Source organism: Cervus canadensis, chromosome 8 (genome assembly GCF_019320065.1).
Source record: "Cervus canadensis isolate Bull #8, Minnesota chromosome 8, ASM1932006v1, whole genome shotgun sequence".
Classification (NCBI taxonomy): Eukaryota; Metazoa; Chordata; class Mammalia; order Artiodactyla; family Cervidae; genus Cervus; species Cervus canadensis.
The window spans coordinates 7,882,091-7,899,523 of record NC_057393.1 but is presented as its reverse complement, the minus strand read 5'-3'; the positions used below and the strand labels follow the sequence as shown (position 1 = coordinate 7,899,523).

The following is a 17,433-nucleotide window of genomic DNA, read 5'->3' as shown; positions in this document are numbered from 1 at the left end:
ATTCTTTACCAACTGAAACCCAAGGTCTCATATTCATTTCTCCCTCAATCAGAATGTGAATTCCCAAAGAGCAGGAAGGATACTCCTCCTGTAAGGTCAGCAGACCACAGTCTCCCCAGTAAACTTACCAACATGACATGCACGATTCACTGAACTGGGTTCGAGTTCTAAGATTCTGATGAATTCTTCATCCTCTCTGTAACTCCAGAGACTGAAACAAAGTAGTCATCCAAATATGGTCTTCTTTTGAAACCTTAAAGCTAACTCAAGCCAAGAGAAGTCAAATTTTTCAAGTTTCAGTTTAAACACTTGAGTCAGAGGCGTGGTCGAGGAAATTCTTCCCCTTTTCTGTCAACTTTTACTTACTACAAAAATGATGTAACATTAAATAGAATGTAAAAATTCATCCAAAAATCTCACTGGGCAAACATGTTGCAATATTCCCATTTCCTTTTCAGCCTTATTCCTATGCATCCTTATTTTTGCAGGCAGGGGTCTACATTCAGTTTTTTTTAAATTAATTATTACTTCGGCTGTGTTAGATCTTCGTTGCAGCATGTGAGATCTTCATTGTGTCACAAAAGATCTTTCCACTGGGCACACAGAGGGGGTGCACAAACTCTCATTGTGGTAAATGGGCTTAGTTGCTCCCCGGAATGTGGGAATCTTATCTCCCTAACCAGAGATCGAACCTGTGTCCCACGCCTTGCAAGGCAGATTCTTTACCACTGGGCCACCAGGGAAGTCCCTACATTCAGTTTTGCATTCTGCTTTTTCATATAATGCTCTAACACAAGCATGTTCCAGGTTGTAATCTAGTCTTCCCTTTTGATGGCACATTATTTCTTTCAGCAGCCATTTTACTTCTTGAGCAATTCTGGTCCCTGTCTTCCAGCTTGTTTTGGCATCACAGCTCATACTGCAGACATGCTTTTAGGTTCACTTCCTTACCACTGTTTCTCAGGGGCGCAGGATTGTCCAGCCAATGCGCCCAAGTATCGCCATTGCTTTTAGAACTACGGTCTGGCCAGAGGGTGGGAATACCATCCAGAGTCTTTTCCTGTTCTCATTCATTTTTGTTCCTTTTATATAGGTGCCTCCTTGTTGTCTCAACTTGCATTGCTCTAATTCTCAGGGGGGTTGGCTATTTCCCGGGGGGGTTTGCTTTTCGGCTCTTGCTGACCTTTGTCCACGGATCTCCAGTTAAAAGGCTCCCGTGTCGGGGAGTGGGGAGTAAGCGCACTAGTCTTCCTGGCTATCCCCCCCGCCCCGCCCCCCTAGCCCCACCCCTCCAGCCGTAGCCCCACCCCTCCAGCCGTAGCCCCGCCCCACCCTGCAGGGACCGGTACTACACTTCCCAGGAGCCCTTGCGCGGCCTGCGCGGCCGCAGCGTCCGCCGCCGGTTGGGACGCGGGGGCCCGAGCTGCAGCGGGGGCGGGCCGAGATGGCCGCGTGGAGCGAGCGGCTGGCCGGCGTGCGCGGGGTGCTGCTGGACATCTCTGGCGTGTTATACGACGGTGGTGAGGGCGGTGGCGCGGCGATCGCCGGCTCCGTGGAGGCGGTGGCGAGGTGAGTGGGTCGCGCTGGGCGCCGGGCGCTGCGCTCAGCCGGGTCCCGAGGGCCGCGGGCCGGGGGCGGGCGGGGGACGGGGCGGGGCTCCTGCTGCTGCTCTGGCCCCGCCCCGCTGGGCAGGCGGAGGGCCGACCCCCGGGACCCAGGACCCCACTGCGGGCACCTGGAGAACCCTGAGGCATTTCGGCCCTGGGCGATCGTGGGGCTCTGCTGGTTAGAGTTGCTCCACTGTCCAGCAGGGCAGCCCCTGCTGCTTGCTGCTGAGTCCTTGGAATGGGGCTAGTCTGAGTTAAGATATGCTAAGTGTGTAGTCTACACGGATTTCAAAGACTTAAGTGTTCTGTTCAGTCGCTCAGTCGTGTCCGACTCTTTGCGACCCCATGGACTGCAGCACGCCAGGCCTCCCTGTCCATCACCAACTCCGGAGTTTACCCAAACTCATGTCCATTGAGTCGGTGATGCCATCCAACCATCTCATCCTCTCGTCCCCTTCTCCTCCCGCCTTCAATCTTACCCAGCATCAGGGTCTTTTCAGATGAGTCAGTTCTTCGAATCAGGTGGCCAAAGTATTCGAGTTTCAGCTTCAACATCAGTCCTTCCAACGAACACCCAGGACTGATCTCCTTTAGAATGGACTGGTTGGATCTCCTTGCAGTCCAAGGGACTCTCAAGAGGCTTCTCCAACACCACAGTTCAAAAGCATCAGCTTTCGGTGCTCAGCTTTCTTTATAGTTGAACTCTCACATCCATACGTGACTACTGGAAAAACCATAGCTTTGACTAGATGGACCTTTGTTGGCAAAGTAATGTCTCTGCTTTTTAATATGCTGTCTAGGTTGGTCATAACTTTCCTTCCAAGAAGAAAGTGTCTTTTAATTTCATGGCTGCAACACCATCTGCAGTGATTTTGGAGCCCCCCAAAATAAAGTCTGTCACTGTTTCCATTGTTTCCCCATCTATTTGCCATAAAGTGATGGGACCAGATGCCATGATCTTAGTTTTCTGAATGTTGAGTTTTAAGCCAACTTTTTCACTCTCCTCTTTCACTTTCATCAAGAGGGTCTTTAGTTCTTCTTCGCTTTCTGCCATAAGGGTGGTGTCATCTGCATATCTGATGATATTGATATCTCTTCAGGCAGTCTTGATTCCGGCTTATGCTTCATCCAGCCCAGCACGTCTCATGATATACTTTGCATATAAGTGAGAAAGAGACTTAGTAAGAAAAATGTAAAAAGTTCATTATATCATTTTGTATTGGTTACATGTTTGAAATGATAGTAATCTGAATATGTTAGGCTAAATAAAATATATTTAATAATTCCACCTGCTTCTTTTGATCTTTGTTATTGTGGTTACCAGAAAACTTTAAATTACATTTGCGGCCGGCATTATGATTCGGTTGGACTGCACTGACCGTCTGCTTAGACGGTAGGAGGGCATCTTGCCTGTTAGTCTTGTGCACCGAGGACACTGCCAGGACTGCTGATGGCACCTCTGGACCCGAGCTTTGTAATTGCCATTGGCATCTCAGAACCACAAAGTGAGAGGGGCCATCAGGGTGAAGGGAGGGAGGAAGTGCCTTCCAGCTGGGGGGAACAGTGGCTTCAAAACCTGAAGAAGAGAGCTTGGCAGGTTCCCCTTCACAGAACTGATGAGCAAGCGAGGACTGGTGAGTGGCAGAGCCTGGCTACAGCAGGCCTTGAGAGTCGGGCAGAGCTGTTTGGATTCCATCCTGAGTGCAGGGAAAAGTCACTTAAGATTTTAGGCAAGAGTATCATGGGATCTGATTTATGTTTTAAAGAAATTAAAATATAAAAAGTGAAAGTACCAGGTTGCCTGGTGGCTCAGATGGTGAAGAATCTGCCTGCAGAGCAGGAGACCCGGCTTCAGTCTCTGGGTCAGGATGATACCCTGGAGACGGAAATGGCAACCCATTCTGATATTCTTGCCTGGCAGACTACAGGCAGATCCTAGCAGGGTACAGACCATGGGGTTGCAGAGTCAGACACGACTGAGCAACTAACAGTTTAGTTTTATACAAGTACCAAGTGAAAACAGGAGAGATTCCCTTTGAAATCTTGGAGTGGGAGAAGAACTTTCTAGCTCCGCCTCAAAATCTAGACTGTTTATCTTACACTGCTTGTGAAGATGCATTTGGCATTATCTATTAGCATCTGCCTCATACATGAGAAATGAGATAGGTGGGAGGGTGTTTGTGGTAGTGCCTTGTGAGATAGCAAAAGACTCGAAACATCTCAACTGTCCATCACAAGGGGAGTGTGACAGCCTCAGTCTATCAGTGACGTTCTGTGCTGTATAAAAAAGAATGAGCACCCCTGCCATGTAGGCGTCCCATGTAGACAGGACGTGCTCTGTGCTGTCTTTCGGGTAGAAAAGGTAGGAATGCAAGCATGTATTCCTGCTGGTAGGTTTGCATAAAGAAGCTGGAGGGAAGAACTTCACTATGGGAAGAGCTGGGGTGGTTGTAGGAAGGGGGTGGGAGCAAGACTCTTCCCTGCTCTAACTTGGTATAGAAACATTTTTACACATTTTTGAGCCACGTGGATGTATTTTCCTGTTCAGGATACCAAAAAAGGAGTATTTTCTGGATTTTGTCTCAATAAAGCTGGAAAAAATGCCACATTTCCCTACCCCCACCCCCACCAACTCTTTTAAGAAGATCTCTGTCTGCAAAGCGCAGAAATAGGTGTTGGTGGGGCAGACGGCAGGGCTCCAGAGGAAAGAGGGAAGCAGGCTGCTGCGAGATCCTTGTGTGGTCCAGGGAGACACGAAGGGGTGTGGGCTAGCGGGTGGAGATGAAGAGAAGGGGGGTGAACTCAAGAGACCTTCTGGGAGCAGGACCAATGGGACCTTGGACCACTGGATGTATGGGGTATTGTGGGGTCCGGGGAGAAGATGAAGTGGAGAACGGCTCCGGTGTTGGACTGCAGCACCTGATGGGATGGAGAGGGGCCAGAGGGGGGTGCAGGCAGGCGCCATGACGGCTCTTGATGCAGTGCCTAGCTCTCGATAGACCCCAGGAGTGTGCCATTTAAATCTCACTTCCCACGTTCATATAGGAATTCCTGTTGTATGTGCTTTTAATTACTTTAAAATCAGGGCCACTTGAAAGCATCTTTACATTAAAGAAAAATACTCATCTCTTTTCCTGAGGGGGGTGTAGTTTCCCATTTTCAGTTATTTTCAATAGTGCTGCCACGAACATTCTAGAACATGTCTTTGGTGAATGCATGGATGCGTTTATGCTGGGTACAGACCCGGGGGTGGAATTGCCGACCCTGAGATAGGCCTATAATCGTCGCTAGAAGATGCTGTCGGGCCATTTCCCAAAGTGGTGTATGTGAGAGTCCCTGTGGCTCCATTCCTTACAAACACGTGGGTTTTTGAGTCCTTGGCATCTTCGCAAGGTCGTTTTTGCTTCTAGAAACCTGAGATGTAAAGGAGGTCAAGGATATGGAGAGAGCCTCAGTCCCATCCATCCACCTTCTGCCAGGGAGCACAGAGTGGCTTCAGCAGCGGCCTTGGAGGAGGTCGGGCTGATTGTGAGCCCTTGCTTTCCAGCCAGTAGCGTGGGTCTGGGTGCACCCTTCCTGGGCCAGTGGCTCCAGGGATCCTTCAGGGAGCGCTTCCTCTGTGCTGGGCGTCCGTGTCCATGTCGCTTCATCGCCCACTGCCGGGAGGTGGCTGTGGCGATCAAGGCTGTTCCCTTGATCAGCTGAAGCCACTGCAGATCAGGGCTTGCCAGGTCTCCGCTGGGATGGCCCAGGGACCATGGGAACCTAGGTCTGCCCCACTCCTACTCTCTGTGCTGGACCTGAGCGTAGGGTCCTTTGAGGGAGACATGGGTATTGAAAAAGGATGGGGTCTTCTCTCCAGCAGCCTCCCTGGGTGATGGTCCCCTCCCCCGAGGCACTGTCCCACAGTCTGCCTCCCACCCCCAGGTATGAGTCTAAGGGGGTTGACCCTGCTCTGTTAACCATGGAGGGTTTGGACTAGTGTCTCCCCCAACAGACCTCCGGGAGGTTTTTGTCTTAAAGGAAAGGAAAGTGATGTCCCACAGTTGTGTCCAACTCTTTGGAACCCCATGGACTGTAGCCTACCAGGCTCCTTCGTCCATGGTACTTTCCAGGCAGGAGTACTGGAGTGGGTTGCCATTTCCTTCTCCAGGGGATCTTCCTGACCCAGGGATCGAACCCAGGTCTCCCACATTGCAGGCAGACGCTTTACCATCTGAGCCACCAGGGAAGCCTCCTTTTGTCTTGGCCTGCTTTAATTCAACTGATTTGTCTAACTGGAGTGTCTTTGGTAGCAGTGACACTATCAGTCTAGCAGCCATATGATAACAGGCTATACAAATAGTCCTCAAATGCATCCCAGCTGCAGGAGGGAGGTGCCTTCCCCACAGAGCACAGGATTGTTTCCTGCAGTTGACCATCCTGCTGCCCAGGGGCCTGGAGAAGGAGGCCTGGAGATCTGAACCACCCTGCGGCCCCCTGGCATAGGACCACACCACGTCCCCACAACTCTTCCCACCCACCAGGGCCTTCCCAAGGGACCTGTGCGGCCCCTTCTCTCCCTCCGCCCACCTCACCCCCGTGCTCCCAGGTACACAGACTTCTGGTGGGTTTTCCCCTGACCAGCCCCTTAGCAGCCCAGCATCCACAGAACCTGGGCTCCCCCACCCCACACTGCAGCACCCTCTGGCTCAAGATCCTTTTCTTTCTAAAGACTAGGCCCCTCCACTCAGGCCGAGGCCTCCCATGACCAACTGGTCACACTCAGGCCCAAGGGAGCGGCCCCTGCCCTCCTATGGGGGCCGCCAGAGCCCCGTGTCCAGACCCTCCTGGCGGCGAGTGTGTGTGGATCCTCTCCCCAGTAAAACCTGCCGGCTCCTAGAGTGTCCCTGGGGATGTCAGACTTGGGGACACTCTTTCCCTCTCGTAGTGGCTGAGCCAAGAACGGGCTCTCCTGGTGAGCGGGCCCTGCCCTGCTGGCCTCAGTGGAGACCGCTGGGCTTGCATCACTTTTTGTAGTTGTTTTGCAGCCATACCCTGCCCTCTCTGGGCTCCTTGATATGCGAGGCTGGCTTTGAAGTCTCAGGGAGCTCAGAGGAAGTTCCTGGGGTGAGAGCAGAGCCCCAGCAGTGATGGGGTCCCTGGGACCCTGGGAGGTGTTTGCCTCCATGACGGCGGAGCCATGGGTCCCCAAACAGCACCTTCTGTCTGGAAACCCCGGAGCGGGGGAAGCAACTCGCCACTCCTCTTCCTAGCTGTCGGTGGTGACAGGTGTCCTCAGCTTTTGAAAAAATTCCCACCTTTTGGGGGACACGGAGCACATGGGGAGTATCGGCTCTGCTTTGTAAGATGATGTTGTTTAGTCACTAAGTTGTGTCGGACTCGGCATCCCTATGGACTTTAGCCTGCCAGGCTTCTCTGTCCGTGAGATTCTCCAGGCAAGAATGCTGGAGTGGGTTGCCATGGGTTGGAACCTGAGTCTCCTGCATTGGCAGGCAGATTCTTTACCACTGAGCCACCAGGGAAATCCTTTTAAGACAATATGGACCACAATAATAGCATCACCGGTGATGGACAGGAGGCCTGCGATGTCCCAGGTGGACGTTTGACCACACAAGCTACCTTCACAATCAGCCCATTTCAAAGCAGAGCCTGAGGCTCAGAGAGTTTCAGAAACTGGCACAAATGGAAAAAGTCATTGAGCTGGGACTACCTCCTCCGCACCCCCGAAGCCCCATCCACCCGACTCCAAGCCCCAGTTTTCCCTGCAGTACTTCATGGCTTCTCATCAAAGATGCACTTGTTCATTTCTTCCTTCACATATTTGTCAAGTGCTCTTTTTGGTGGCTCAGCTGGTAAAGAATCTGCCTGCAATGTGGGAGACGTGGGTTCGATCCCTGGGTGGGGAAGATCCGCTGGAGAAGGGGAAGGCTATTCGCTCCAGTATTCTGGCCTGGAGAATTCCATGGACTATATAGTCCATGGGGTCGCAAAGAGTCAGACACGACTGAGCGACTTTCACTTCTCACTTTTTATACTAGGCTTCCCTGGTGGTTCAGTTGGTAAAGAATCCACCTGCAGATGCAGGAGACCTGGGTTCGATCCCTGGGTTGGGAAAATCCCCTGGAGAAGGGAAAGGCTACTCACTCCAGTATTCTTGCCTGCAGAATTCCATGGACAGAGGAGCCTGGTGGACAGCAAATGGGGTCACAAAGAGTCTGATGCAAGTGAGCGACCCACACTTTCCCTTTCACGTTCTTTCATGCTGGAAACACAGCTGGAGGCACTGGGACAGGGGCAGTGAGTGGGACAGATGGAAGTCCCTGCTCCCAGGGCGGGTGCTGACCGTCCAGTCTGGGGAGGGCAGCATAAACAGCGCCCAGAAGGCAAGTGTGGGGGAGAGAGACTGAACCACCGGGGAGATGGGAGCCGAGGTCGGGGAGCCCAGCCACGTGGAACCGGTGACATGTAAGCTGGGCTCTGGATCTGTCCTCTGGGCCAGTGGCGTCCCAGATGGGAGAGCAGGAGGTCCAGGCCTCCTGGAGCCGCAGGGTGGGCCAGGTGGGGCCCACTTACTGCCCTGGGGCTTGTGGTGGGCGTGGTCCCGGGACATCTGTAACCTGCCTGGGGCCCCCAGCAGGCCCTTTATTGGAGTCCATTCTTGGGCAGCTGGGCTCCCCGAGGGGAGCCATTCAGAGGCAGGGCGTGGCACAGCAGGGGCTGCCCCGCACAAAGGGAGCCCCGAGGCATCTGCATGTGAAAGCCGGGGAGGGGGGCGTTTACTGCATCCTGTCTCGGGCACTAAAGCACAGCTGCGGGGTCCCCCTCGGCCCAGCCTTTTCGCGGCGGCGGAAGGAAGCAGGGCCACCTTGGCCGGGCAGCCTCATAAAGCAATTGCCACCCGGGACTCACAGACCCGCGGCCGGTGCTCCCAAATGTGCACACAAGCCCTGCAACCCTGTAAAAGTCAGGCCCTGCCCCGCAGGCCTTAGGGCCCGAGGATCAGGGCCGGGGGCTTGTCTGAAGCTCGGCTTCCTTGAGGGTCAGCACCACCCCACCCGGTTCGCTCCATCAGACCCCACGCACATAGCCAGCCGGAGGTGGCTCCCTGTGTCTCCTCTCCCCATCCCCCAGGTGTGGCCCAGCATCTGCCGGAGGGGCTCTTGAGGCTCTCAGAGGGGACAGGCCGCTTGTTCTGAGTTCATTTACACCAGGAACAGCTCTGCTGAGTCAGCCTGGACCTTGGACAAGGGGCGTTTGTCCGGAATGCCCTGTGGCCGTGCTGCTGTCATGGGCTGACTTCAGAGCTGGGGACCCCAGGGGGCGAGCGCACAGTGCCCCCCTCCCAGGCCCAGTGCTTGTTGCATAACGTCTACAGTTTCATCTTCACGAGCCAGAGGGGCTTCATTCTTGTGAACAGTCCCACTCATTGCCTGAATGGAGGGGGGCGGGGCTGGGACTTGCTCCGAGAGCGGGGGTCAGCACCCCTGCCCGGGCAGGTGCCACACCCCTAAGAAGGTTGGAGTTCGCTCTGGCGGGTGGGGACCTAGGTCCAAGTCCCAGCCCAGCGTGTGGCTGTAATGTGGCCTCCGGCAAGTTCCTTAGGCTTTCTGTGCATCTGTTTCATGCTTGGAAGCTGTTGTAACTGCCCTTGGGGCTGTCCAGCCTGGGTGTCACGGGGACGTCTGGCAGGACAGCCAGCCCCGGTTCACCCCCAGCTCCCTTGGCTGGTTGAACTTTGCCCTCTTTCTTATCGGTTGCCCCAGCTCACCTGCTGTCTCCATCTGCGGTCCCAGGTGCCCTGAGCATCTGGCTTCCTGTCCAGCTGCCTGCCTCGAGGGCCTGAATGTCCCCGGCACCCAGCCCTGGGCCTGCCAGAGGTGAGGTTGTCTTTGTCACCAGCGTCGTCACTCACGGAGCTTTTGCAACATGCTTCAGAACAGTCCTGTCAGGTGGCTTCTGCCAGTGGCCCATTTTACAGAGGCGGACACTGAGGTGGGAGAGGGTTGGGTGGCAAGCCTTGGCCTCACACAGGGACAGGCTGGTGGAGGTGCTGTGGGTGTGTCTGCTTCCCGAGCTGAGGCCACCTTACCCCAGGAATACCCGGCCGCTGTCCCCTGCAGCGCCCAGCCCGTGCCCAGCCGGTGGCCACATCAGGGGAGAACTGACTGGCGGCTGGCCGTCCAAGGCTGGGGAGTGGTCCACAGACCCCTTGGCTCCTGAAGACGTGTCCTTTAAGTGGCTCATGTCCCTCTGGTCCTCGGTCTCCCCCTCAGTGAAAGGAACCACTAGACTGGACAGTCTCCAGGTCTTCTCTGGTTTGAGGATTCCCGTGCATCTGATTCTAAATTTCATTTATCAGTAACTAGTAAAGCGATGCCGTGAGCTCGGTGTGGCTCTCTGATCAGAGCTCAGAGGCTCAGGCAAGTCAGAGCTAGAACTCAGTGGATGGCAAGGGGGGCGGGGGCCGGGGGGGGCAGCCCCAGCCCCAGCCCCAGCCCCGGGTGGTGAAGGTATGCCACTTGTTTTGTAAGGACCCTGACTCTGGGCTTGCCCGACATCTATTTGACTGTCCCCTCCTTCCCCACTGTCCTCCTGAGTTCAGTGGCTGGCTGGCCCACACTGAGGCTCAGCCAGGGCCACCTGCGTGCGTCACCACCTCTGTGTTCTATCTCTTCTCTCCGTCCAGACTTTGGACTCTCGTTTCTTGCCTGGACTCTTGACGACACTGTGCCCAGCAGAGGGCCAGCTGTAGAGTGGGCAGGGACCTCCAGGGACCCCGCAGCTGGTCGTCACAGGCTGGCCGAAAGGTCTGCTCTGGTGGACACGAGGGGGAGGTGCAGCAGGCCCAGCTAGTGCTCCTGGCAAAGGCCTTCCCGGCGCCCCTCTGTTCACAGCGCCTCTCTGTTCACGGCGCCTCTCTGTTCACGGCGCCCTGGCGATGTCAGCACGACGTAGGGCTCCTCTTGGGCCCGCTGTGCCCCTTCCCCCCGAAGGCCTGGAAGGCTGGGTGTGACCCCATTTCATGGCTGGGATTTCAGACCCCTGAGTCTGGCCCAGGGATGCCTGGGCCAAGGGCATGTGCGTAGTGCAGGTCCGGGACCCCAGCTGGGAAGCCAGACCCCCTTCTCAAGAGGCAGAAGCCCTTTTGTCGGTGCTCCAGCTGGAGGGCAGCTCCCTGACCCTGAGCTGATGCCCGTTCATCTGGGCACATGGGGAGCTGGGCCGGGCTCCTCCCAGAATCAATGGTGGCTGCCCCTTGGTGTGCTAGAATGACGGTGTTTTTCTTTTTTTCCTCCTTCTTCCTTCCTTCTTCCCTCCCTCATTCTTTCTCTTTCTTACTCCCTCTCCCCACCACCTCCCTCCTTTCTTTTTTTTTTAATGACTGGATTTCTCTGCTGCAGGACTGCGCCTGCTCTGCGCACGGGCTCCCATGTGACCCCATGATAAAATAGCGAGTCCTTGGAACAAATAGGCCCTTTGCCTGTTTCAGTTTTCCGAATGTGTGCGGTCCGTCTCCGTGGCTTTCTAAAGGGGAAGCAGCCACAGATCTCAATGTCAGACAGTGGCTGGCGCTGCACGGAGCCCCGCCACGTAACAAAGATCTGGATGCCGAGAGATGGAGCAGCGGGGACTCCTGTTCTCTGAGGGTCTTGACTGGGCGCTGCTGCCCAGGTTTCAGTTCATAATGAGTGCCCCCCGGGGTTTTGTGGGTGTCCTGTCCTTCTCTTGGAAACCCGAACCACAGAGATTCATTTATCTGCAGCTGTGACCATTTTTGATAGAAAGAGGGGCTTCTCTCCACCAGATAGTGTCTTGAGTTGCGGCCCCTGGGATGGGGGCACAGAGCAGGCAGTGTGGGTCAGGGAGGCGGGGATGTGGGGGACATGCTCTTCCCCTCCCCCACTTTCCTCCTCTCTGGTCTGTTTCTCCTGTCTCAGGGCAGGGCTCCAGGTCGCTGGATGTGGAGATGGTCCCTGGTAGAGACTTCAGCCCGTGGTGGGCCTGTGGACCTCACACAACTCTTGTGAAGACCAGCCCAGTTCAGTTCAGTTCAGTCGCTCAGTCGTGTCCGACTCTTTGTGACCCCATGAACCGCATGGCACGCCAGGCCTCCCTGTCCATCACCAAGTCCCGAAGCTTATGCAAACTCATGTCCATTGAGTTGGTGATACCATCCAACCATCTCATCCTCTGTTGTCCCCTTCTCCTCCTGCCCTCAATCTTTCCCAGCATCAGGGTCTTTTCAAATGAGTCAGCTCTTCACATCAGGTGGACCAAAGTATTGGAGTTTCAGCTTCAGCATCAGTCCTTCCAATGAACACCAGGACTGATCTCCTTTAGGATGGACTGGTTGGATCTCCTTGCAGTCCAAGGGACTCTCAAGAGTCTTCTCCAACACCACAGTTCAAAAGCATCAATTCTTCAGTGCTCAGCTTTCTTTATAGTCCAACTCTCACATCCATACATGACTACTGGAAAAACCATAGGCTTGACTAGACAGATCTTTGTTGACAAAGCAATATCTCTCTTTTTAATATGCTGTCTAGGTTGGTCATAACTTTCCTTCCAAGGAGGAAGCGTCTTTTAATTTCATGGCTGCAATCACCAAATACAGTGATTTTGGAGCCCCCAAAAATAAAGTTACCACTGTTTCCCCATCTATTTGCCACGAAGTGATGGGACCGGATGCCATGATCTTAGTTTTCTGAATGTTTCATTTTAAGCCAACTTTTTCACTCTCCTCTTTCACTTTCATCAAGAGGGTCTTTAGTTCCTCTTCACTTTCTGCCATAAGGGTGGTGTCATCTACATATCTGAGGTTATTGGTATTTCTCCCGGCAATCTTGATTCCAGCTTGTGCTTCCTCCAGCCCAGCATTTCTCATGATGTATTCTGCATAGAAGTTAAATAAGCAGGGTGATAATATACAGCCTTGATGTACTCCTTTTCCTATTTGGAACCAGTCTGTTGTTCCATGAAGACCAACCCAGGGGCACGTAAATCAGAGGACGTGGACCCTGTTTTCTCTGTGGTGGGGAGGAGTCACCATCCTCTACCCTCATTTATCGCTTCAAGTTTGACCTGCCAGCCTGCTGCCTTCCCTACCCACCCAGGAGCCCACCCAGCTTGAGGCCTCCTCTCCTTCACCATCCTGTGAGGGGTCCTTCTGCTTGGGGTGGGAGTAAGGTTTGGAGTCACCATCAGCCTGGCCTTCCAGACCCCACCCACACCCCCCACCCCTCCACCACCTGTAGGACCCAGCCCTTGCTCCTGGGAGACCCAGGTGGTAGGAGCAGCAGACAGGAGGGCCTGCCAGCCGTGGGGGACCCCTCTGCTTGGTGATGGGGTGGCTAGAGTGCGGTGGGGGAGGGCCCTCCTGCTCTGGGCAGTGGGGGCAGGGAGGGGGGCCGGGAACGAGATTGGGGAGCCTGTCTGCTGGCCACTTACTGGCCGATGTTCTCTGCACACCCTGAGCGAGCTCTGACCATGGGCCAGGCCCATGATGGCACCTCGAAAATCTCCCTGGAGCTTCAGCACGTGAGGCTGTTATCATCCCATCTTCCAGATGAGGAAACTGGGCCCCAGAGAGAAGAAATAGCTTGTGGAGGTGCCACAGCCCATAGTCATCAGACCCTGGAGCCCCTCTGGGTCGTTCCTTGACCTCCTGGCCTCCTGCTGAGTATTAGAGCATCTCATATGCATTTGTCCCTTGGCTGTAGGAAGGCATGACTTGCCCTGCATCCCTGTGCAAAGGCCCGTCCTCCGGCCTACCCATCTGGACTCATCAGGCTCCACTGTGCTTTCCCTAACCCTAACCCTAACCCCAACCCTAACCCTAAACCTAACAGACGCTGAAGCAGTGCTGCCCACGGGCAGGATTGGCAGTGAGCCCTCCCGAGGTTCTCTGGGTGCTAAAATGAGTTGGTTCCATGAGAATTTGGGTCACTTAAATGGTTCTCACAGAAAAGCACTGCTGTGCTTCTAGAGCTGTGAAAGCCAAGAGGGAAGAGGACAGACTCTGCCTGGGCGGGGACAGAAGTCTGGGGGGCCTTCCTGGAGGAAGGGACATACGAACCAGGCTTTGAAGGATGCGTAGGATTTGCCATAGGGGATGGGTGACGGCAAAGACTCAGGGTGATGCAAGGGCCTTCGGGGTCAGATGAATGTGAGAGGTGGCTGGGGCCAGGTGGGGACTGAGCTCGGAGAGGCCTTACCCAGGGCAGCCTCCTTGCCGCTGTCCAGCTCCTCTCTGGTGAGCCCAGAGGGCACTGGGTGGTGGAGCTGTGCCAAGGTCAGCCAGGATGTCCAGTAATCGTCCCAGCGCTCTACCTGCTCCCAAGCGATAATGAGAGGGTTTCCATTATTTTCGGGTGAGCGCCCCTGGCAGATGCCGACAGCTAGCAGATGTGTGAGGTCCAAGGTGATTTGCAAGGGACCCGCTCATGTGATGCTCGGTAATGGCATCAGGCGACGCTGTCACTCAGAGCTTGTCCCAGCCTCTGGGAGGAGGTAAAGGTCAGTTCAAAGAGCCGGTGCGCCCACGGGAAGTAGGGGCAAGTCCCCACCCGCTCGGGGCAGGGAGGGGTCCGAGGAGGCACAGCAGACTGGGGACGTGGCTGTGGTCTCAGAGGGGACGTCCGGCCGGAGCCCCACTCTGGCTGCTGGGGCCCTGCGGTAGGCCCTCTGTCCCCAGGGTCCTGGGGTGTTGGGGGTCGGGGATGGCCTGGCCTGTCCTGGAGCCAGGCCCAGCCCGGTGCCGGCGTCCCTGGGGCTCGTGGTCCTGAAGCCACACCTGGCTCCCGCTCTCCTGACTTTGGGTTCATGTGTTCCAGGCTGTCGAAGGCTGAATCTGATATTAAGCAGCAACCCCTCTTAGAGACGCCAAGGCTTTGGCTCCTCCACGGCCTTAGTCTGCCGAAACCAGAGTACCACAAGCGTGGGGGGCTCAGCGACAGAGGTTTATCTGCCCCCAGTTCTGAAGTCTGGGCGTCTGAGATCGAGGTGCCTCTAGGGTGGGTTTCTGGTGGGGGGGAGCCCTCTTCCCGGCTTGCTAGGTGGCCCCCTTCAGCTGTGCCCTGACGTGGCCTCCTCTCTGTGGTCGCAGAGGGATCCCTGGCATCTGTGGCTGTGATCCTGTCGCGTCCCGGCCCCACCCTTCCATCCTCTCCTAACCTTCATTTACCTCCTGAGGGGGTCAGCCTACGAGATGGAGGGCGGGGTGACCTTCTCAGGTGTCTGCCTCCCGGAGCTCCTGTTTTCTTATCCCTGGGACGGGGCTCCTGGTTCTTGCCTCCATAGCTCGCAGACTCAATATGGCAGGTGCTTAGAGCCTTCTGCGTTCCAGGCTCCTGGCCCTGGGGGTGCATGCGGGGGACACAGGGTATCCACAGGGCACTCTGCCCTCAAGGGGTGAGGATGACATCAGGTCCCTGATACTGACCCCCAAGGCAAGGCTGAATGTAACATATTCATCCTTTACTATTTTTAATAATAATGAATAATACTTTGGTATTATTATGGTTCAGTGGTTAAAAAAAAAAAATCCACCTACAATGCAGAAGATACAGGAGATGATGGTTCGATCCCTGGGTCAGGAAGATCCCTTGGAGGAGAAAAATGGCAACCCACGCCGGTATTCTTGCCTGGAGAATCCCATGGACCGAGGAGCCTGGCAGGGTACAGTCCGAAGAGTTGCAAAGAGTCAGACACAACCGAGCATGCATGCATCCATCCAACCAGTACTCTTGTTACTTTTAGTATTTAAGAAAAATGAAGAGAGGACCTGGGACTCATGCCAGAAAATGAAAAGAGGGTGTGGTCAGCGACAGGACAGACTGGCAGTGAGGGGCCTTCCCCGAGCATTTCCCACCGCTGTCCGGGGGCTGATTCAGCCCTAAAACTAGTAATTTCGTTTTATTTTTAATTGGAGGATAACTACAATATCGTGCTGGTTTCTGCCATACGACAGCGTGAATCAGCCACAGGTGTACATGTGTCCCCTCCGTCTGACCTCCCTCCCACCTCCCGCACCATCCCACCTGAGTCAAACGGCAAATTCCCACTGGCTATCTGTTTTACATATGGTAGTGTAGAGGTTTCCATGTTACTTTCTCCGTTTGAGTCCTTTTGATTTTAAAGCAGTGCGTCTTCAGTAAGCGTACGTCGTGTGTCGGCGGAGAGCGGTCTGCAGTGAGCTCTGCTGTTTACCTGTGCTTCACGGGCATCAGAGCTGTGTTTGGAATAGCAGCTGCGAGGTCCTGTCATCTCACCGTCACACCAATTGCTCACTGTTCTGAGAAGGTCACATCGTAATCCATTAGCAATAATTAGTCCCCCGGCACCCGCTGCCTCCTTCCCTCAACTGCTCCATTAACTTGGGTGCGGATCGCACATTCCAGGCGCCAATCAGTGGAAGATCTGCCCGTAATATACAAGGTGATGCTATTAGTTACAATATATTAACTGCCTAATTTAAAAATACAAAAGCTGTCTTTATGAAGGGCAATTAACCACTAAGCGTAATTGATAATTCATAACCCCCTGATTAGGAAAGACAAATACTGAGAAAGGACTGGAACCTGGGCTGCTGATCACACGACATTGTCAGCCTCTCCGTCTGCATTTGTTCGCCTTGCTGTCAGTAGGACCTGACATTTCTTCCCAGGTCTCGCCTGTCGGCTCCGGCGCTTGGTGGGTCTGGAGGCTCACCGTAACGTGGGAATGCGTGTCTTCACCACCGAGTGGGGTGAAGTGAGGCGGCTGCAGGCTTGGGGCATCCTCAGGGGAAGTAGTAGGTGTGGTCCCAAGGCAGGGTGCCTCTCAACAGATGTCATCTGGACTTGCCATCACCCAGTCATTCAGCAAAGACTTGTCAGGGGCCTGCCGTGGGCCCACTCTTCAGACCTCGTTCCTAACCTCATGGAGCATGTGAGTCCGGGAGAGAGATGCTGAACAAACGCAAACGCGATGATTGGAGATACGGGTTAGCGTCAGAAAGAAAAGCAGGCTACAGGCAGAGTGGGGCAGCGCCGCCCGGAGGGTTGGAGAAGAGGACGCTGGACAGACCCTTCCCCTTGTCCCCTAGGGTTTCTCGGACCCCCTGACTGGCGGCCTGGTGTCTTCCACAGCCCCTCCCATGCTCTCAGCAGATGCCAAATCTGAGGGCCCCCACGCCATGGCCCGGGGTTCATCCAGGGAGGGCCGTGTGCTAGGGACCAGGCCGGGTAGCCGGCCCACTGACCCCCTCGCTCGGGGCCTGCCCTCACCTGCAGCGCCGACTGTTGCAGGGCCCCCTCCTTCTGGGGGACCCTGTTCCTTTGTCTCTTGGCTTCCCTTCCAGTCTCAGCTCCAGAGCCGTCTCCTCTGCGGGGAGGCCTCCTGACCTGCCCACGCTCCCTGGCCGTCCTGTCTCCTCGCCTCTTTGGTCCTTCCCGTCCCCTCTCTCATCCTGACCCCTGTACCCCTCCTGTGTGCGGTCTCCCGCCTCACGCACCGACCGAGGACTCTGGGGTCAGAGGGCCCGCCTGCGGGCACCGCGGCGTGTCTGAGTGCCCAGCCCCGCCGGCCCGTGAGTAGGCGCCCAGTCGCTGTCGGCGAAGGGCTCAGTGTTATTTCCCTGGGTTCTCTCTGGGCACCGGCTTTTGTGACTTTGCCTTCACAGAGCCGGCCCGGGTGCAGCGGGGCTGCAGAGCCTCACGTGAGCCCGGATGGGCTGTTGGAGCCGCCGACGCCGCGGGCATCCCCGGCTCTCATCCCATTAGCTCACCCGTGCGCCCAGTGACTCCGTCTGGCAGACCTGTCTTCAGTGACAGCGGTGAGATGG

General features: G+C 55.3%; 1 protein-coding gene across 3 annotated transcripts in view; it reads left to right on the top strand.

Annotated features, from left to right (window-relative positions):
- The first annotated feature begins 1,349 nt into the window (after window positions 1–1,349).
- Window positions 1,350–17,433, top strand: part of LOC122445940 (phospholysine phosphohistidine inorganic pyrophosphate phosphatase) — a 120,157-nt gene continuing 104,073 nt past the window's right edge. Inside the window, exon 1 of one of the 3 annotated variants that reach the window (XM_043475510.1) lies at window positions 1,350–1,569. In XM_043475510.1, the coding sequence (XP_043331445.1) occupies window positions 1,445–1,569 (125 nt within the window). In that variant the 5' untranslated portion in view covers window positions 1,350–1,444. The remainder of the gene's footprint in view (window positions 1,570–17,433) is intronic. The other 2 variants (XM_043475508.1, XM_043475507.1) reach the window with 2 other exon arrangements.